The sequence below is a fragment of the Dermacentor albipictus genome, chromosome 6, assembly GCF_038994185.2.
Source record: "Dermacentor albipictus isolate Rhodes 1998 colony chromosome 6, USDA_Dalb.pri_finalv2, whole genome shotgun sequence".
NCBI lineage: Eukaryota > Metazoa > Arthropoda > Arachnida > Ixodida > Ixodidae > Dermacentor > Dermacentor albipictus.
The window spans coordinates 128,965,754-128,987,667 of NC_091826.1; the positions used below are offsets into that span (position 1 = coordinate 128,965,754).

General features: G+C 44.5%; 1 protein-coding gene across 9 annotated transcripts in view; it reads left to right on the top strand.

The window, feature by feature from the left end:
- Positions 1-21,914, top strand: part of Cadps (calcium-dependent secretion activator 1) — a 450,894-nt gene that overhangs the window by 64,217 nt on the left and 364,763 nt on the right. For 7 of the 9 annotated variants that reach the window (XM_065428684.2, XM_065428681.2, XM_065428686.2 and 4 more), the window contains exons 6-7: positions 13,285-13,389; positions 14,339-14,429. In XM_065428684.2, the coding sequence (XP_065284756.1) occupies positions 13,285-13,389; positions 14,339-14,429 (196 nt within the window). The remainder of the gene's footprint in view (positions 1-13,284; positions 13,390-14,338; positions 14,430-21,914) is intronic. The other 2 variants (XM_065428685.2, XM_065428690.2) reach the window with 1 other exon arrangement.

The window sequence follows — 21,914 nt, forward strand, 5'->3', positions numbered from 1 at the left end:
GGAAGTGGAAATGTTGACAACAGTGCCAGACTTTCCAGTAACAATAAATATATCGATGATCAAAGGAGGATAACGAGAGGTTGCTATGTGGCAGAAACGAAATCTTCTGCTGGACAAGGTCCATTCTCTTGAGAAAATGCCAGCATACAGCATAAATATCTAAGTGCACAGCGACTAGTTGGAAAGTGTGAAAGGGAGAACTACGTGCCAGTGTGGTGAAACCTACATGTCCAGCATATCGATAGACCTTTTTCAAGTAATCCTATAGCGCACGGCGGGCATGCGGCGCACTCCTGCGCCAATTGATCCATTTTGATACAACCTGTGCCAAACACAAAAAAATCTGCTAAAATTGCACCACACTGTGCCAAAATGGCTTCGGCCTGTGTGTTCCAGCAGCGGCCTTGAACAGCAAGCGAATTTGTGCTCCGAAAAAGAGTGCAGTCGTTCACATTCCGCACACTGCGCGACGGTGCCTACCTCAGTTTCCCTTAACTCTTTCTGCACCACGGGGAAAATAGGCGTTTTTTGCAGGTTAGGCCAGATATCTTTTCCTGAAGGAACTACAGCACCCAATATTTGATATAATACATAAACAAAAAGCAGAATGAATTCACTTTTCACGCATAAAAGCTTTTTTAATGAGATATATGTCATAAAAGAAATATAAATTGCCAAAATCAAGATTGTAAAGACATGGTTGTATCTACTAAGATAAAAAATGTAACAAAAATTATGAGATATACAACATGTATTGCCGTGTAATAGGCACTATATCCCCAAAAAACGAAAATGTTTCATTCAACAGATTTTCCACTAGAAAAATTTAACTGCAAGCACTACAGGTAGGCGTGCCAGGCTGCAGCCGCGGTTGTTGCAGGCAGGTTTGCGTCGTCGTCGCTCTCAGAATCAAAGTGTGACAGATAGGCAACATCCTCAGACTCGCTGCTGCCAGATCCACCAATAATATCAGCTGAAAATACAGTGGAATCACGAGACCTGCGATCTTTCTAAGCGTGCGTGTCGCTCCTCGAGGTGGCCATTTTTCCTTTCTACTGTGATGGTCGCGAAACTTTGGAGCAATTTAAAGAAAATTAACACCTTGCGGGGGAAAAGGGAACTGCTTAGAAAGCAAAAGTATAATTCTCCTTGTTCACGTCCCATGGCACAGAGTGACCATGAGCGGCGTGGGAGGTCTTGAAAGCGGCGTTTCAAACCATCGATAGCGGGCGGCCATTTTTGCTTGCTACTTGGACGATTTTGAAAACTTTGGAGTGCATTGAAAAATTATCGCCTGGAGGAAAAAGTGGACCCCTTAGAAAACAAAAAGAGTAGTTCTCCTCTTTCATGTCCAATAGCGCAGTGTCTCCATGGGCGCCGCAGAAAGTCTCGAAACCAACATTTCAAACCATTGTTAGCAGGCTAACGATGCCCAATGGGTGCAGTACGGAAAGAGTTAATTTTCGCCCTTATAATGCTGAACTTCTTGGCCTTCCGGCAAGTGGCTGTCATCGCTCCTTGTGGAACGGCCACGGCACCTATATTTAGAGTGTAGTAGAATACAGTTGAGTGAACCGAGTAGCGTGATGCCCCACAGCTGAGACGCAAAACAACGAAAAGTAGGCTTAGGGCGCTGCAAGCAAACTAGATATTAGCGACGTGTGCGCTCAAGAGGTTCAGCAGGTGGGCATCTCTGTCCACAGGGCCTGTATAACATAAGACTATTCCAATCTGTTCTTGTGCCCCTATGGGCGACGCCTAAGCTATTTTGACCTATCCTATGAAAGGCATGACCTTTGCACAGCTCTCAATCAGTTAAATAGAAAACTGTTCACCTTGAACAAGATCTTGGGATCGTGGCCTCGCATATCGCAGCTACAAAAAGACACAAAAGTGCTGCTGCGATATTTGAAAGCTACCGCATTGAGTCACCGTTTGTGATCCAGACTGAGTGACTGAATGATATCCCCAATGGACTTTCTCTTCTTCTTTTAATCTTTCCGTCCCCTTTTCCCTTTCCCCAGTGTAGGGTAACCAACTGGGCTCAGTCCTAGTTAACCTCCCTACCTTTCATTTATCATTTGCTCTCTCTCTCTCACACACTAGGGTAATATACACTTGACAGCTCAATGATTAAAACCTGGCTCAGGTAGTCCGTGCCTACATTATGTGACCCTTTGATGTAATCAATGGAAAAAAGAGTACTCCTGCAAGAGTAAGCTCCATCGCAAAACTCTGTTGTTGAGGTATTTGGCAAATTGAGTTTATTCTGCAACAATGTTGCTAGGATGGTGTGACGAAACTTTATTCTGGTCCTTCGGAACGCGTGGCAGCACGCAGCGGGACGCTCCCACGTCTGTACCGAAAAGCCGAGCCTCTGTGCTGTGTCGCGGGCCTGATGAACAGCCCATAGCTGTGCTTCAAGATCGGGGCTGGTTAGAGCAGCCTCGCAGTTGGACGACGTGACGCCGTCGCCGTCGCATCATGCGGGGCACTGCCAGAGCACGTGTTCTAAGTTCGCTACGTCTGAGCATAGCTCGCAAATATTGGTCGATGGTACCTCTAGATAGGTTTTGTGTAACAGTGTGGGATTAGCCCCAACCTGGAGTAACCCGAGTGTGAACGCCTGTGGTCTGTCTAGTTTTCTATGTGACGGAGGATATCGTCTCCGTCCCATGTAAAAATTTTGGTAAGTTCGCTATATGAGTAGGGAGAGTCCCACTTGTCCATAACCTCAGCGCTGCGCCACTCGGTAGCTACGCGGTCGACCAATCCTCGCGCAGCTCTGTGGGCAGACTCGTTCAGGGCACCCTCCATCTGCCCTGTGTATGCTGGATGACCAGGCAAAAAAGCTGCGGGTTGCTAGGATGAGGAGAAGCTGGCCCCTTCATTCACAGGGCATCTTTGTACCAGTTGAGCAGGATGCGTTGTTGGGCAAGTTGGTTCATTGTAATTGGGAACATTGGTTGCGCTTACTAGACAATCACATGAAAGAAGACAGGACAGGCGCAATGTCCTGTCTTCTTTCATGTGATTGTCTAGTAAGCGCAACCAATGTTCCCAATTTGTACCAGTTGACCAAAAGCATGCCTTTTACTAACACTCTTAACAAAAAGATATGAGTGAAGAGAAAATAAGATGCAGGTGTGAAGAGAAAATATTATCCATTGATAATTCTGTCAGATATATCTATATACTGTATATAAAGTGACATTTGTGGGATTTGCTTTGCTTGCGCACTACACGAATTCAACTGGCAACTTCAATCTTCACACCACACTTTCTAATACTACTAAATTTAAAACACAAACATTGAACAGTGTGGCATTATTGACTGTGGTGTAATTACCATAGCATCATCAAACTCAAATTACAACATCTTATCAGCGCACACGTTTATGTTCAAAGTCAGCTGTAATTGCAAATCTCATTGGATGCTCAAGTAAAATGCAGCTGTTATGTAGAGAAAAAAAGTAAGCGAAACATTGCTTTGTCACACTTTGGTAGTCTGCACACAAAGCTTGCAATAGTTCTATTCAAATATACAGTTGAAAATTTCATACTACTAATAAGAATTGTTCCGCAGTGGTAAACATTGTTCTTCAACATAAACTGCTGCACCTCTGCCAAGTTTATGTTATTTCCAAATTGTACACCTAGAGAAGTATGGCACCAGTTCATTTCTAGTTAACAATGTTTCACAGCTGGGAGGGGCTTCAATTCCATTGAACAAAAATCTCACGCAACTCTTTAGAACCATGTTGGTACCAAATGGGTGGATGACACTTCCTTGCCCTTCAAGACATACAGCAAGAGACATCTGCTGTATGCCAGCTTCTGAAATACTCTCTTAGTGGCAGCAGAGTGAGAACACTCCGGTGGCAGGTGCAGCCCAGGTTCACCGAAGCAGACATGATGACGAAAATAAGTTTTGAACTGCAGTTGCAGTAAAACAAGCGTGAATTTTTCAGCAATTGAAAACAATTATGTATATCTGTTATATACTGTATATTCATATATGTCATTTGTACTGACTAAACACACTCCTTGGTATCACTGATTGTACATTTCACCTTACACATTTTCACTTATACATTTGTACATTGCACACACTAAAGTGTACAAACTTTACTATGTTCCCGTTGTCATGAATATGGCCAAGAACCTTGTCAATCTGCAAAAGAAAGCAGCTTTTAGTTCTTGTCCCAGCGTTCATTTTTTGTAAATGAATGAAAGCGAAATAAAGATTGATTGATTGATTGATTGATTGATTGATTGATTGATTGATTGATTGATTGATTGATTGATTGATTGATTGATTGATTGACCGGTCTAATCGTGCAGGTCTCGCTGTCAAACAAATAGAATATTTATGCATGCTTGAAGGGTATGCCGCAAAAATTGTGATATCCTTTCTTTTTTGATCGCACCTTCTTCATGTTCGTTTATTTGTTAGGATAAATATCTCTGCTACACTGTTGCTCCAAAAATAAAACATCGGAAGCTGTGTGTTGCTATGCTGGTTGCACTATGTTGAACGTAGCCTTAGAAGAATTATAGTATGACAATGGCTTCGGCGATTTCACATTGTCCAAAACAAAGTAAGCTCTTTCTATCTTGGCGCTCTTTGGCCATGAGTGGCCCCTGCGCCAAAAAACCCCACATATCATCATCTTTCTATCTGTGCTTGACTGGTTATTATCACATTCAATTGGACCTTTCCAAGGTCGCTTGAAGCTCATTAATTCGGACACTTCACAAATGGCTAATTCAAGATACAAATGAGTATGCACAAACAGCTGCAATGAGTTTCATACACTGTCAATGTAGACATGCTTATGTCAAAGATTGATGAGCCAAATCTAGGCACTGGGATGAAAATATTCCATGAATGCTCTTCTGAGGTATGTGTGAATGTGCTCTGATTATAAGTGCACAATTCTGAAGAACCGTCACTGTTAATTGAAGCAACCACCAAAAGAGAGGCATTCTGCAACATTTGATTGCATTTTGTTGTGTTATGCTTGCTTCAGATGTGCAGCTGTGGTGATGACCTTGTTAAGGCTGCAATGACTCAAGACTGTCAAAAATAGCTCAAGATTCACACTGTCATCATTGAGCCACATCAGTTGAATGCCGTGCAGGTTGTACGTAGTATGTGGTGGGCACAACACATATTTTCAGAACTTCTTGCTGGGCTAGTTGGTGGATTGCTTTTGAAGAACCAAGTGGCGTATTCAAAAAAGACACCATAGGAAAAGGCCACGGAGACGGAAAGAGCGCTCTTTTCGTCTCCGTTGCCTTTTCTTGTGGTAGCTTTTTTGAATGTGCAACTTGGTTCTTTGAAAACAATGCATATGCATGTGCAAACATGCATGTCTAGAACATTCACCATTCTGAGTTTTGTTTGTTATTGGTGTCATGCATACTAGGAATCTGAATTGATGACATTTTGCTAACTTTGTATATTCTTTTCTTCTCCTCCTTGGCGGTCTGTGGTGACAACATATCAGTCGGCAAAGGTAATGATGCTTGCTTTCTCCTTTTCTGGAACATTGCACATGCCTTTGTTTAATTTGTTTGATGTCGCCTAACTTTCCACATTTTTGTAATCATCCGAGTTGGAAGTTGATGTTCGTCCCTCATTTTAGGCATTGTCATTATGTAATGAGTAACCAACTATGATGTTCCTTTTACTCATCATATTTCTTGTTGCACAATGCTGGCTGCATAATTGCTTTAATCACGTCTATTACTTTCTTTTATTCCTATATGCATGTTTGTTTTTGACCTGACAATATATTTTTTATTGTATACATTTTTATTACATATTTTTTATTGCTTGTAGACAATTGTTTATTTCTAATGATTACCCTTCCTTATGGAATGCCCCACTAGTGGCCGTTACAGGAATAAATGGTGAATGAGTGCCAGTTAGCTCGAATTTCCACTTTGAATTTTTATCTGCCGACATAGTGTATCTTCTTGCCCTCTTTCTGCAAGCTGATGACAAAGCTGAGCGAACATGAGTGTCATTACCTAGGTGCCTTTATGTTTGTGTCTTACAGAGCTAGTTTGAATGCTCACTGGTCTAAAAGTGAAAGGTAATGTGGAATATATGCAATGCAGACCCATAAAAGAAATGGGGCTGGAGTTCTCGGACACAATGAGATAACGATGTCAACAATTATCTGAAAAGGAGCCCTGCTTTTTTTGTTAGCATAGCTGGACCTTCGCCCATGTTTGCACGCTTAAATATTGAAAACAGCCAAGCTTTGCCTTGTGATTATGATGCGGCACCAAGTGATTAAGAATGTACTTTTCCCAGCAGCTGTTAATCTGTCATACATGTGCTGGAATCCTTGTAATCCATAGCATGCGTGAATTCGGGACCCATTAAAGGGAGTCCATTTCCAACTTTTCTTGATTGTCACAGAAAAGAAACCTCTGAGTTTTCAAAAATATGGGCACAAGCCTGTATAATTGCATTTATAAAAACTGCACGGTAAAAAATAGGACAAATGACGAGTATACTTGCAGAAAAATATTTTGGCTCCTCCCATATATACCACACTATCATATTCACTGGTTTTAACCCTTTGAGGGTCGAATTATTTTGAAGAAAACTTTCCCAGGTGGTCAAATTACTTTATTGCGGATCTTGAATGTACAAGATGTATAAAGTCGGGAATAAATAGTAAAAAAAAAATTAGGAACAGTATTTTGTTGTCAGCATCACTCATAACTGCAAAATGTTCAATAGTATTTCAGAGTGTGGTACTCCTTGAAACACGAGTCTCCGCACAGCCGCAGAGAGTGAGAATACCTCATGAGCGGCGGTGATAAACGAGCTAAGAGCAGTGCCAATCAAGAGAGAAATCAACTTCCACCGCCCCTGCGATATCGTGCCGACAAAGATAAAAATCACGTTTCGCGCGCGCCTCCGTTGCGACGGAACCGAAACCGCGAAAGCGCGTTGCCGCTGAGAGCGAGAATACCTCGCGAGCGGCGATTATAAACAAGCTAAGAGCAGTGCCAATCAAGATAGAAATTAACTTCTACCGCATCTGCAAGAGAGTGCCGACAAAGAGAAAAATGGCGTTTCGCACGCCTCCGTTGCGATCACGCGGCGAAACCGAAACCGCAAAAGGGGTGTTGCCGCAGTCTGCGCAATGCGCTGAAGCTAGAAGTCAGTTCTGTTTATCTCCCCAAGAAGGTAGCGCAAATTTCAAACGCTTCTTGTAGGTCCTAAGAGGTGGCAGCACCTCCCAGTGAGTGTGCATCGTCATTATGGCACGAAATTTCAAACGGAGGATCCAAACTGTACCCGTACGGCGAAGACCTTGCGGGACAGAAAACCGCTGCCGTACATGTACGGCTAAAACTGTCAAAGGGTTAACTGTGCAGTTTTCAACAGCCATTACAGTTGTTCTTTCAAACAGCCCTTATGGCTTTAGTGCAACTATAGATATTGGAGCTGTGCTCATTTCACTTGTTTGATGTAGTAGTTTGTACCAGCAAGAGCGAGCGTGACATCCTTGCTGGAGCCACTTTCTGTGTCTATCTGTGGACCAGGTGGTGCCACATATTGGAGGCTGGTGTGCAATGCTTGATGGTCATTCATGCAAGGCACGTCCCTTTCAGAACTTGAAACGTGGACCATGTGTGGAACATTAAAATCAAGGTTGATTGGAGGAAGCTTTATTTATTATATTTGCGCTGGTAGCCAGCATGGCTAATGGCCAGTTGCGCAACAGTTAAAAGCAAGTGCAGCGTGTAAGCTTGAACAAATGGAATGTAATGGCCAACAAGCTAAAAATATGTACATTGTGCATTGTGACAAACTGGCCTATGTTTCTTCAGTGGACAAATTAAAGTTTAGAGTAATAATAAAACGCACAAACCAAAGGTCTGCGTGTTTTTGTTTTACCTCGCAGCACAGCAGCGCAGCGATCTGTCGCTAACAAAGCTTCTTTTCATTTGCCTATGCATTGTAGGTCCTGTCCCTGTGAGCCAATTATTTCTAGTATTCTAATTCTAGGCAGGAGTGGCAATGCTTTGGCCAGAGAAATTGTGGAGGCGTATCATAATAGAATGAAAAGAAGCATCTGTATTAGCGATAGGTTGGTTTTTTTGCATAGCAAAGAAAAACAGTTTTTAGAAATGATGCCGTAATCTATACATATTGAAATGGGGTTTATTGCAGCTCGTTTGAGGGATCGCAAGTAGCTCTTGATCATGAGTCCTAGCACTTTGCATCAACAGCCCAAGCTCGGGTCTCGCGCTGCAGCGGTGGCAGTCCGCACAACGCCACATGCATATTACCTACTACGATTGCCCCCGCGGCTAAGAGGAGCCATCCCGGCGACTTAAGGTGATGACACATTAAGGGGGTTGTGGTACGGCTTCAGGAGGCTGATGCGAACTGTCTCGTGGCCATGGCGGTGTTTGTCTGCGGATGGCATCACCGGTTCGACCACATATTTCACAGGCGATGTACACGTGACAATTCGGTATGGACCCTGATATTTTGGAGCAAGCTTTGGGCTGAGGCTTGGAGCTTGGAAGGGCAGCCAAAGCCAGACGTGAGAGTCCACGGTGAAGGACTGTGTGGGCTGATCGTTGCCGTAGCGATCTTTGTGGATTCCTTGGGTATCCGACGTGAATGAGCGAGCCAGTTGGCGGCACTCTTCAGCAATGCAAGCAACTTGAAAAGGGGGGTGAATTCAGAGGCATCCGAATGATATGGTAGTATGGTGTCGAGGGTAGTGGCTGGTTCACGTCCATAAAGAAGGAAAAAAGGGTGAGAAGCCTGTGGTGGTCTGCACGGCGGTATTATTTGCGTACGTCACAAAAGGGAGGAGATCGTCCCAATTGGAATGATCAGACGCAACATACATGGTGAGCATGTCACCAAGAGTGCGGTTGAATCGCTCCATTAGACTGTTAGTCTGTGGGTAACACGATGTGGTGGTGCGGTGAATAGTGCGGCACACAGCGAGTAGCTCATTAATAACTTCGGACAAGAAGACACGGCCTCAGTCAGTGAGCAGTTCTCACAGTGCGCCGTGCCGTAAGATGAAATGCCGTAATAACCTACTGGAATAACCTACCAAATGACATAGTTGACATTCTTGACCCAGTATCCTTCAAAGCACGCTTATGCATATTATTTCCATAATTCGTCACAACTAAACCATACCGCGCACCTAAGCAAATACTTGTAGCGAAGTTGTATAGGTTTTTCTTTTTGTTTTGTTTGAATGTTTGTTTTAATTGCTTTAACACTATTACAGACTTGTTCTTCCACCTTCACCTCCTACCATTTGTATAATCTCTTGGTACCTTTTTGTTACTTCACACAGTCGTTTGTTTCATTTATCCCGTTATTTATATTGTTAGATATTTGTTCTTTCATGTTTACTCGCTAACAATGTATAATTTCTTTTTACTCCTTTTTCTGGTAATTCCCTGTATCCTCCCCTCACGCAATACTCCTTCGGGAGCCTGTGAGGTAAATGAATAAAAAAAAGATAAATGCGGCGATGTCGTGAGCAGCAGCTGAAGCAAGTGCAGCAGTTTCGGCATATCTTGTGAGGTGGCCTACTGCGACAATTATCTAACGATTTCCATTAGCAGTGCATGGAAGAGGCCCATAAAGGTCAATGCCAACCCGATCAAAAGGACGTGCAGGACACGGTAAAGGTTGCAGAGGGCCCGTCGTATGAAGAGATGTCTTGCGTCGCCGACAGGCTGCACGTGACCGAATGTATTTGTGGACATAAGAATACATGCCGCGTGAGTAGTACCGCTGGTGGAGCTGCTTGTAGGTTTTCAGGATACCAGCATGAGCTTGTTGTTGGTCGGCGTGGAAATACGTGCATATGTCGCAATGGAAATGGCGAGGGATGACTAGCAGCCATTTGCGACCGTCTGGCTGATAGTTTCGGCTGTACAAGATGGCGTCCCATAGCACAAAATGGGTAGCTTGGTGATGAAGGGCTCGAGGGCATGTAGCCGCTGAAGAACTGTTAAAAATGTCAATGAGAGACACAATCCACAGATCTTTTCTCTGTTCAGACGGCATGTCAGTAACAGCAAGCATAGCAACCGGGCACTCTATGGATGAGGGTGGCGTTTCGTTGGATCGCATGGGCGATCAGGAGAGTGCACCTGCATCAGAATGTTGACGCCCGAATCGATAGATGACACGAATGTCAAATTCCTGGAGCTGAAGAGCTCAACGTCCAAGACGCCCCGACGGGTCTTTCAGTGATGCAAGCCAGCAGAGCGCACAGTGGTCTGTCACAACGTTGAATAGATGGCCATACAAGTTAGGGCGAAGTTTTTTTAAGGCCAAAACTATAGCCAAACATTCTTTTTCTGTGACAGAATAATTGGTTTCTGCCGTCATGAGGGCACGACTCGCATATGCAACCACATATTCCCGAAAGTCAGGCTTGCATTGCGCAAGGACGGCTCCAAGACCAACGCTGCTGACGTCCGTATGAACTTCGGTCGGTGCACACGGGTTGTAGTGGCGTAGAACAGGCGGTGGGGTAAGCAGACGACACAAAGTGGTGAAGGCTTGGTCACATGCCGGAGTTCCAATCACGAAGGTCACCAGGGCCAGCCAGGAGCTTCGTCAGGGGAGCGATGATGCAGGAAAAATTGCGCACAAAGCGTCGAAAATAAGAGCAAAGACCGACAATACATCGGAGCTCTTTCACTGTAGTCGGCCATGGAAATTCTGCGACAGCACGAAGTTTGTCAGGGTCGGGGAGGACGCCGTCTTTGGAAACGACATGGCCAAGTATGGTCAGCTGGCGGGCTCCGAAGCGGCACTTTTTCAAGTTAAGTTGAAGGCCGGCGGTGGCAAGGCAAGTAAGGACTTCGTGTAGATGAGAGAGGTGCGTGGTAAAATCAGGGGAGAAAACTACCACGTCGTCTAAATAACACAAGCACACAGGCCTCGCAGAATATTGTCCATCATCCTTTTGAATGTCGCAGGCGCATTGCAGAGGCTGAATGGCATTACTGTAAACTCATACAGGCCATCAGCCGTAATGAAAGCTGCCTTTGAGCGGTCGGATTCATCCACTGGCCTTGCCAATAGCCTGATCACAAGTCCAAAGAAGAAAGGAATTCGGCACCATGTAGACAATTCATGGCGTCATCTATGCGCGGTAGAGGATAGACGTCTTTTTGTGTAATCTTGTTGAGGCGATGATAGTCCACACAGAAACGAACCGAGTTATCTTTTTTCTTAATGAGTACTATGGGAGACGACCAAGGGCTGCGGAATGGCTTGATAGCACCACGTTCAAGCATGTCTTCAACTTGCTCGGTGATGACATGACACTCGGTGGATGACACGCGGTACGGATGCTGGCGTAATGGTGCATAATGTCCAGTATTAATGTGGTGAGAGACGGTACTTGTGCGGCCTAATGATGCTTGGTTCCAGTCAAAAGAGGCGTGAAAATCATTTAAAAGAGTAATTAACTGCTCACATTGTGTCGGATCGAGATCATCGGCAATAGAGCGACAATATGATATGATGCATTGATTGGCTTGATGGACAGTGCACTTGCGCGATCCTGGTCTGCTAAGCATTTCAGTAGGCGAAGTCTTCACAATAAAATTTAGTTGCGAGTTAGCGCTTGTACTGTGGTTCTCTGTCCTTCTTTTGTCCCATCTTGGAACTGCACTTATCAGTATTCAGTTGTTAAGCAGCAAGAGAGATGTACTTCCGTTTTATGTGTTTGTTTCGATGTCGTGAAGTCATGTGCGCAGACACCGAAACTATGTCAATTTCTACCGTGCTTCAATGCGAGATCATGCTCTGTGATTCACTTGTGTATGCCTCAGTATTCGTGTAGCATTGACTTATACCGCTAGTCAGGTGTCCTCGTGCACAGCGTGCAAAACCGTGTGCTGCGCAAAACGAGACAATCACAACAGGTCACATGTCACACTGTCAGAGGAAGTGTGGCGCATAGCAAAAAAGCTAGGGGAAAAAAAAATGAAGGCGGGGCCCATGACATGTGTATCACGTGATCCTTGAGCTCTGGTATGAGAGAACGCAGGGTAGGAATTTCGCCTGTGGAGGCTATATGTGCCAAGGGGAGGGAGTGTCGCTCTTGGCAGTGGTATTGACCTCCTGAAATCATGGGTTTGTTGCACTGAAATATTTCTATCTCAGCTATTAATGAACCTATTTGAAAAATTCTTGTGGCAGAACGCTCCCTAGAGGGCATGTAACAACTTCCAGCATATAATCGAAATTTGATATAGTATAGAATACAGTATAGAACAACCAGGCTATAAGGAAGCAAGGCAAATCTGTGGCATGTGAGCCAACATGCTGGTCTGAATGACTTGTTTTTGGTTTGCATGTTCCGCAGCATAAAGCCACATCTTTTCAAGTGGTAGTGAATAATGTCATGTACTGGAGCATGTCAACATATGTTCAGTATAGCTCTCAAATCACTCCTCCTCCTCCCCAATAATGCATTCAACATGATGTGACATGATTTTGCATAATGTTGCCCCCACTTTTTCTCTCTCCCTCGTTGCTCTACTTCGAACCCTCAAAACTCATGAACAGTCATCGAAGGTCTTCAGTCCTGAGGCAGGTAGAATCTTTCTGAGAGTTCTTTCCCCAAAGGCATGCATATGCTTTGTGCAGACACTCTCATATTGTGACAGTTCAGAGGGGGCACACACACACATGCACACACACACACACACACACACACACTGACCATGCGCAGTGGCTGCATTGTGATGTGGGCATTCCAGTTGCACAATGCTGTGCCGTGTTCGCCTGCAGCACACTCATCATTGTTTCTAAGTACCGCTCGTATTAATGACTCATGTGTACTGTATACGTACAACACCTGCATTATAACGGGCATGTTGCATGCCCAATTTGTGGCTACTTTGGCATGAGAAGCTTCTTAGAATTTAAGACAGCTTAGCTTGTGCAATGGGCTGTCTGCTATAGTGTCAAGCGCTGCAATGCAGCCATTATTAGAGCCTTATGTTGCAGGAGGCCTTTCAGTGTTTAAAAACTTCAGAATTAAAAAGTTCGCTACCAACAGTGCAGTGCTCAGAAATGGCGTCTAGAGCAAATGGAGTGACGCTGAAATGTAAGTGCTTGCAAACTTGTAAACGTGTTGGCATGAGAACAACAAGCCACGTTTCACACACACATAAGTGATGCATAATGATGACGATGATGATGGTGTGTGCATGCTTGTTGCCTGCTTGTGTGTGCAGCACAAACCAGGTGGAAGTGATGCTACGTGACTGCTTGACCAAGTACCTGCAGGCACCGCTCTGGATGGTCGTCTATGATGCTGTGCTGCTTGCATGTGCTGCTACGTACGCATGCTTTACCCTTTTTTATTTTTTTTTGCATCTTGCCTTATATTCGTTCATTGATATCTACTGTGCACGTTATTCACTTTAACTAAGATTTTTCAAAAAGAACCTATGCATTTTTTACAGAGCACATAATTTAAAGCTCTGTATGTTGGTTCAGCAGTAGTTAGATCAGAGTGTTAGAACTTTGCAATGCTCACAGGGTCAAGACAGTGGGAACATGAAGGAAGCACTAAGAGTAGCACAAAATTCAACCTTGGCAGGGAGAAGTTGGTGTAGCATCGTGGCCAGAGACTGGTAGATAAGGACCAACACTAAGTTTTGGATGTTTGTTTTGACTCTCTTTGAATGTCCAACCAGTCTCAAATGAATGAACACTGACTAGGTGTTAAAATTGGCTAAGTGATAAATGTTAAAAAGTGATAAAACAATTTGAGGTAGAATGTGCACACTATTTCATCCATCTTGTGATATGCTTTGAAGAGTTGGCTTGCTTGCATGTATAAATATGATTGCACCTTGGTTCCTGCAGTTGTCAGCCTGTTTAGCAAATGCAAGTGTAGTAAAGTATGAATGCTCCTTGGACATGTTGCTTTCTGAAATTGTCTTGCTTAAATTTTTTTGAATAAAGTGTTGTTGCTTGCTTTGTACTGCCCACTAGTTTGTAGGCAAGCGAAATAGGCTTTCTTTCTTTAACATAAGTCATGTGTGCCACTTGCTGATGATCCAACTGTTTTGCCAAGGACAAGCGCTTTTATTTATCATAACTCATTTGTTAACACAAGCATCACTGTGTAGTACATGTACAGCCATTGTAGCATAGCTTTGGTTAGGTGCTCCTTGCAGTCCTAATGCCATGTCTGGAACCACACAAGACAGTGTTGTTCCACCAAATGGCTGTTGTGGTCGTCAGGCATGGACCAACTTGCTGCTGTCCTTGTCGTCGCAGGAGCCAGGCCTCCCTTTCCAAAGAAGGTTTGACTGAGGACACTGAGACGACCTTGTCAAAACTGGACATTGTGCTCTCCTTCACACTGGAGGTAAGGGCCTTCCTGGCCAAGTAGCTTTCACTAGCTGTGCACAGCACATTTATAAATGGCTCTTTATGTGTGTCTTCCCCATTGTGGTGAACCAGCTGGAAACTGGCAATACCTTTATCACCAACCTACTGTGGCAAAATAAAAAAGTGTGTCTTTAAGCTCTAAGTTTTCTTTGGCTCCCCCCCACTGTGCGGTTTGTATGAATATATATCTGGCCAGCCGTTTATTTGGCCTTGAGGTTTATGAAGACATGCGTGTATGTATATACTATATAAATATATATATGTACACAGGGTGTCCCAACTGTCCTGCACCAAGACTTATATATGCAGTAAAAGCTCGTTAATTCGAACCGCAAGGGGAAGCCGCTTCAGTTCGAGTTAATGAAAGTTCGAACTAACGAAAGTGAAGGAGAGCAACAGTACACTGTGATTTGGAAGCAGTAGGGCATGTCAGAAAGTGATGGCGTTTGCCGCGGGCACACACCATCTTCAAGTCGAAGCTCTGGGTCCGACTGTGCCCCACCACCGATGTCCACCGAATGATGGTGTTAGCCGAGGCTTAACACCATCACAATGAATCGCGACGGCCGATACCTCCTAATCTGAAAACAGAGGTGCACAAACGATGAAGACTGCCGAGACAAAGACGCTGAACATGTGAAGGTGGCGAAGGCCCTGATTCGTTGGTTCTTGATTGCAAGCACAGCTGCGACGTACTTGATTCGCTGTGTTTTGGCGCTTGCCGTGCCATCTCCGCGTGACATTAGTAGCTGTACAAGATTTGTAAAGCCTCCGAGATTCGCAACGGGCAAGAAGTCTCGGAGGTTACGTAGAACGGAGACGCGGCAGCCGCCGCTGCCTTCTGGCTGACTGCGCGCAGGTTAGATTTTTTTCCGATTTTGCCTTCTCTCGCCGTTCTCTCCGTTTCGGAGGCAATACAGCCTTGTGTGTAGGCAGTAGGCGTGTTTCTCTGGCCGTGGGCCATGCGAGCGTAGTTCGAATTATCTGTGAGGGAACCTTCTCGCGTTCGAATTAACGGACTTTTTTATACATAGACTTCTGTGGAGCTTGGCCGGACCAAATCGTACAGTTCGAATTATCCATAAATTCGAATTATTGAAGTTCGAATTAACGAGCTTTCACTGTATATGCAAATGCCAAGTAGCTAGACAGAACTAAGGTAATGTTGTTTGCCGTCGCTTGGGGATACTCAGATTATTTTTTCATTCCACCTAAATAGATAATTTGTCCTAACTAATTAACCAAGTTCTCAAATATTATAATTATATGAAAAGTATCGATTAAAAAATTGTAGAGCAACATGAAAAACCCCCGGTGTGGCTTTTTGTTGCTCAATATGTGCTACAAAAAAAGTGTTTTTCGAGCATGAAAGTAGCCTGTGAAATTGCCGCACAACTGGCTGCTCAAGGCACTTTGAGTGTATTCACAGGCTTCTTTCATGCTCAGAAAAACACTTTTATGTAACATGAATTGAGCAACAGAAATCTCTATCAAACTTCGATTTAATGAAATTCACAATGTAAGAAAGTATCTAACTTTTCATAAGCTCTTGTCCATAGAACACCATGTATTTAGAACCTCAGTATAATGCAGTGTGTTTGTATGCAATTTCAATATAACGAAATTTCACTGCTGCTGCAGAGGAATGCGGAGATAATAAATGGAAACTTCCACGAACGCAGATGATCAAATGATTGACTTACAAGCGGCTGCTTGCAAATGGACCTCTCATATCACATGCTGGCGACAATAGTGACCGCCGAAGTGGAGCCGCATCATGTTCTATATAAAGCCCAAGTGCGATAAGATCCTATTGCGCCCAGCGCACTGTGTGCTATAGGTGTGAGTGATTGTGCGAGGGTAAGACAAGAAAGATGGTGACTTCACGAGTGACACCTTTCTGCGCGAGTAAAGGGAAAGAGGGGGGAAGCTAGCTCGTGGTAATGTAATCAAGCACGGTCGATGGGGCAGTGGAGTAAGCTGGTGCACGTTTCGGCCGTGGCTGAGCATGGCTGTAAGCATGGCTGAGTGCATACATAGCCACTGCCGCATGTGCAAAGAGTGGGCATGCCAAGACGGCGTGGGATCGTGTAAGCTGTCTTTCCACGCGTTTAGTATTGCAGGTTGCATAATCTTGAGTTTTGGTGAGCCGTTTGAGTGAGACACAGACAAAGCATTTGCTCCCCACTGCCGGTGCTTTTCGTGATAGTATCGTCCCAGCGCGGGTAATGCTATCAGCCGCGGGGCGGAGGGCATGCGAAAGTATGGCCGGCCTCACTTAATTTGTACCTGCGATGTAAAGATATTGTCGACGTACATGGCATGAAAACATATCATTCGTCACCGACTCACAAATTTCTCAAAATGAGTACTTTTCTCATTAAAATTTGCTTTTTTCCATTGCCTCATAAGTTTGATAATTCTGCGGCCCCTTTCTGTGCAAAAAAAAAATGATTGGCGACAGTACTTATTTGCATAAAAGGTCAAGTTCTGATATAACGAAGCGAATTGCCGATTTTACACACTTAATTATACCAAGGTTTAACTGTACTGCTGGCGTCACCTCACCACCAACATCACCCGCTATGTCAAGACATGCCGAGACTGTCAGGGACGCAGGACACCCCCAACAAGGCCAGCAGGACTGCTACACTCAATCGAGCCCACTTGCTGACCGTTTCAAGAAACTCGGAATGGGCTTATTGGGGCCATTTTCGACGTCAACATCCGGAAATAAGTGGATCGTCATGGCTATTGACTACCTTACCCACTACGCCGAAACGAAAGCCCTGCCTAAAAGTAGGGCGGCTGAAGGGGCAAAAATATTTGTCGAGATACACTGCTATGACATGGTGCCCCAGAAGTGCGCATGACAGACTAAGGAGTGGCTTTTACAGCAGAGCTCACACAAGCGATTCTGCAATACAACCAGACAAGCCACAGGAGGACAACTGCCTACCACCCGCAGACAAATGGGCTTACGGAAAGGCCAAAGAAGACCCTCACTGACATGATGTCAAATACAAGACGTGGGATGCTGTCCTTCTGTACGTAACCTTCGTTTATAACACAGCCATGCAAGAAACACCGCAGGTCACGGCATTCAAGCTGGTTTGCAGAAGGAATCTGAAGACTACTCTCGACGCCATGCTGCCATGTGTCACCGATGAAGAGAATCTCGACGTCACCACTTATCTCCAGCGCGCTAATGAAGCCCGACAGCTCGCCTGCCTGCGCATCCAACATTCAGCACTACAATCTTCGATGACAATACGTGGAGTACCAGCCCAGCGACCGTTTTTGTGTGTGGACCCCAATTCACCGATGAGGTCTTAGAAGCTTCTGCGACACTACTTCAGACCCTACAAGATCACCCGATGAATGGCACTCTGGACCATGAGGCCATGCCAGACAGCATTTCGCTATCACAGCGATGCTGCTCAACGCTGAAATAGTTCATGTTATGTGGCTTAAGCCGTTCTACCAGCACTGACAAACTTTGGGACTCTGTTTCTTTGTTGCTTTTTCTTTGCTAAGTGTGCTTTTGTTTTTTCGCTCTCCTGTTATGTTTTAGCATGGGGACAATCTTTTCAAAAGGGGGGCATTGACATGTGTTTTTGTTTACCTTTCTCAGGTGACTGCTTTTTCACAGGCTAAAGGTTAAACGATACCCCTTAGCATAGGACGCATCTACATGTATCGGAAGTTTCTCAAATGTTATCTGTGGTTCCATTTGCAATCTGTTGTAACCAAACAGTGTGTAAACTTATTATGCGTGTGATGTCAATTGTGTAGCACTTTCTGGAAGACACATGGGCACCAGCGATTATTCTGGAATCTTCCATCACTCATGTATAAACGCCAACACCTTCGCCCCGCAGATCAGATTTTACTGATCGCCGACTGTATTTGCCGCTATCATTATGCTGTAAAGTTGTGTGCAACTTGCTTTTGTGGGAACAGGTTTGCCCAATAAAAAGTTAAATTATTTACAGTTTTGCTTCTGTGTTTTTCACAATCACTACCATGATAAAATATTGTAGAGTAGGAATCACGCTGGTCCCGTAGGAATAACTTAAAAGAAAAGAGTACAGCGTACATTGGTGCTGCATAGTATATTTCTGATGTGCCGGCTGGTCCACCAGCAGAAACGTCAATAGTATGTTGTGCAACACCAGCGTGTGTCTTGCACTTTTTCTTGAAGCCATATATGTGTATATTTAAACCTTGGTATAATAAAATTCCTGAAGTTGGCAGTGTGTTTCGTTACATTCAAATTTAACTATATCGGAATTCGAGCTATTGTGCGAATAAGTGCAGTCTCTAATAGATTTTTCTTACAAGGAAGAGGCCACAAAATTTTCCGAATTATAGGGCAATCGGAAAACATGAACTTCAATGACAAAAAAAAAAAATCATTTTGTTGAATTTGAGACTCAGCCACCAGAGGTACAGTTTCATACTGTGTAGCGGATATCTTCACATCGGTGATATGAAGTGTAGCCTGTGAAGCTTTCACACCCATTCCATCGCTGCAGCAGATAGCGTTGCTCGCATAGTGGGGATGCCATCTTGAAGAGCACAGGCAGAAAGGAGCAAATGCTTTGTTTGCCTCTCTTCAACGTGCCTCTGAAGGTTGAGATTACGTGACCTCCAGCTCTAAACAGGGGTGCAGACATTGCAGATAAAGTAACAGCCCTCTCGGTGTGCCAAAATTTTGTACCCACCCCATGTTCAGGGGCGTAGCCAGGGGGGGCTTATGTGGCTACCCCCCCCCCCTCCCCCCGAAATTCTTTCGGGCTGTCATGCACAGCCGACCAAACAACTCCCGGCACCGGAAATCATTCTGGATTTTGTCTAGAATGTCTTTTTCATGCTCGAAAAGACATTTCAGCGTGAACATTGCAAACTTGGGCTCAATTTTGCGGCAACGGCCATACACCAGGAGTCATATGAAGTAAATCCATGCGTATGGAACGCATGGATTTCGATCCCAAAACTTTGTGACTTTAAAGTTCTCATAAACATTTGATGCGAAAGGTGCATTGACACTTCCAAAGTCGTGCTTTAAATTTTCGCTTCCAGAACATAGTGAGTTTAATGTTGTTATAAACATCTGATGCCAAATTTGCGTTAACATTTCTAAATTCGTACATTGGATCATACAACGAGTCGAGCCAAATTAACACATTATCAGACAAGTCGACAAAGCATGCAGCGGGGTCTGATGAGACGAAGCATTGTGGGGGTCTATTTGTGCCGTCACGTCACAGAAAAAAATACCAACAATTTTTTCACCTGCGCCAAAGCATCCATGTCAAGACACTAAAGCCAGTAAAGGTAACTGTGCTCTTATTTATTTTTCTGCTTTGACTTTAAGTCGCAAAGACACGTTGAGCCTCTTCAATTTTCTTGTTCTCGCTACCTGCGGGCCAGAGCCAGCCAGAGCGCATGCGTTTTTCTCGTGTTGCTCCGACCACTACGCGGCACACTTCGGTGTGTGTTTGTTTTTGTCTGGCCAAGTGGATTTTCACCTGGCAAAGTTTTTTATGCTTTCTAGCTAGCAGACGAGTAAAGAAACAATGGTCGCTCGCCGCATCACTGCGGGGACTCAGTGAATTGCAACATGTTCGCTTGAGCGCCACCTCCCAGAAAGTCTAGTCTTGCCGGTGGAGGATACCGAGCCGTATGAGTATTGTTCTCTGTGAACCAGGCGTCTCACGTTTTCTTCAATATTCCTTCAGTAGTCACATTAAGTGGCCAAAGTAGGCATTTGATTGTGGCCAACATGCTTTTCTTTCATTTCGGTGCCCCGCCACACGAAAGAAAGAAAAAAGAAGACATTATTGCATTATTAATGTTGCATGGTGAAAGTTCGATTTTGTTACTTCTTTTGCGGAAATTAATGGGCCATGGGACGCTATTATTGCAGGAGGCTCTTATATTACTGCGACACTCCAGGCGCATTCCTGCCATTGCCGTCGCCCTAATGTTCCATATAAACTCCATGGGCAATAACATTGTAACACTCGCACATGCCACATGCTGCATGTGCGAGTGAAAGCGTAAGGGGGGGGGGGTCTCGGGTGAGCCAACAATGGTGGCTCAGTCTTGTGTGTGCAAGGGAGAAAAGCGGGGATGAAGCGGGCCGCCTTCCGTAGCGTGCGATATGTCAGGCGGAGTGGAGGGAAGGAGGGGGTGGGCCTTAGGATTTTGTGATCTGTGAATATTTATTTGCCTTGTTAGACGCATTATATAGAGTGACTTTTTCGTAGATATGTAGATTTATTGGAGACTTGTATGTATATTTAAATATTCTATTGCGAGGTTTTGTGTATACGTGCAGTGAACTTTGTTTCCGGTGACACTTTTTTGCCCTTCATCAAGCTGTATCTTCCCATTTGTATATTCCATTGTATATTCGCATTTCTGATGAGCGAGGGCAAGTCAAATGAAAGTGAGCCTACCCAGCCCGCGCAATAATGATTTGGTTCATTATCTGTGAGGCATGCGCGTAACACACAGGCATCTCTCAGTTGTAAAAGTGACACGCATGTGTGAGGATAAATGTTCTTTAATGCTCTCATACGCAGGGTTGAACATGGTTGCATGATGTAAGGGACGCTCCAAAAGAACAGTGTGGTGTCATGGGGTTTTTGACAGCTGAAGGTGTTTCCCCCCCCAAAAAAATTTAGTCACCATATGGCTGCCTTGTATGTTGAACATTGCATGTCATTGGCCACTGTAAAGCATTGGACCAAACGGTTAAAAGGACGTGAAATCTTCAATGAGGGTCCAAGATGGGGCCAAAGCCACCATGCAATCATCCCCAACACAATTGCAAAGGTTGATGAGCTGATTAGACAAGAACGGAGGATAAGCATCGATGAACTTGCAGAGCGTGTGAACATCAGTCATGGTTTGGTTCACACCATAATTCATTAACATCTCGGTTATCGGCTCTTGTGGGCGCAACGGATGCCCAAGATTTTGAGCCACCGCCAGAAAACGGAGAAGTTCGGCGCTGCCTTGACTCATCTGATCCGGTATCAGAATGATAGTGACGACTTCTTGTCTGTGATTGTCACCGGGGACAAATCATGGTGCCACTATTACGAGCCTGAAACATGACGGCAATGCTTACAGTGGAAACGTTCGAATTGGCCACCCCAAAAGAAAGCAAAGGCCATCATTTCCACCGGAAAGGTGTTGTTGACTTTCTTTTCAATCATCAGGGGCCATTACTGATCAAATTTGCTAAACCTGCAGAGGCTATCAATCGTTTCCGATATTGTGAAATGCCACATCGGCTGCATGTCACAATCAAGAACAAACGACGTGGAAAATTGAAGAATTGGGTCATCTTGCTCCACGACAATGCTCGTCCCCACATTATTGATGTGGTTAACACAAAACTGGTAAAGTTAAAGTGGTAAACGCTGCAACATCCGCCATACAGCCC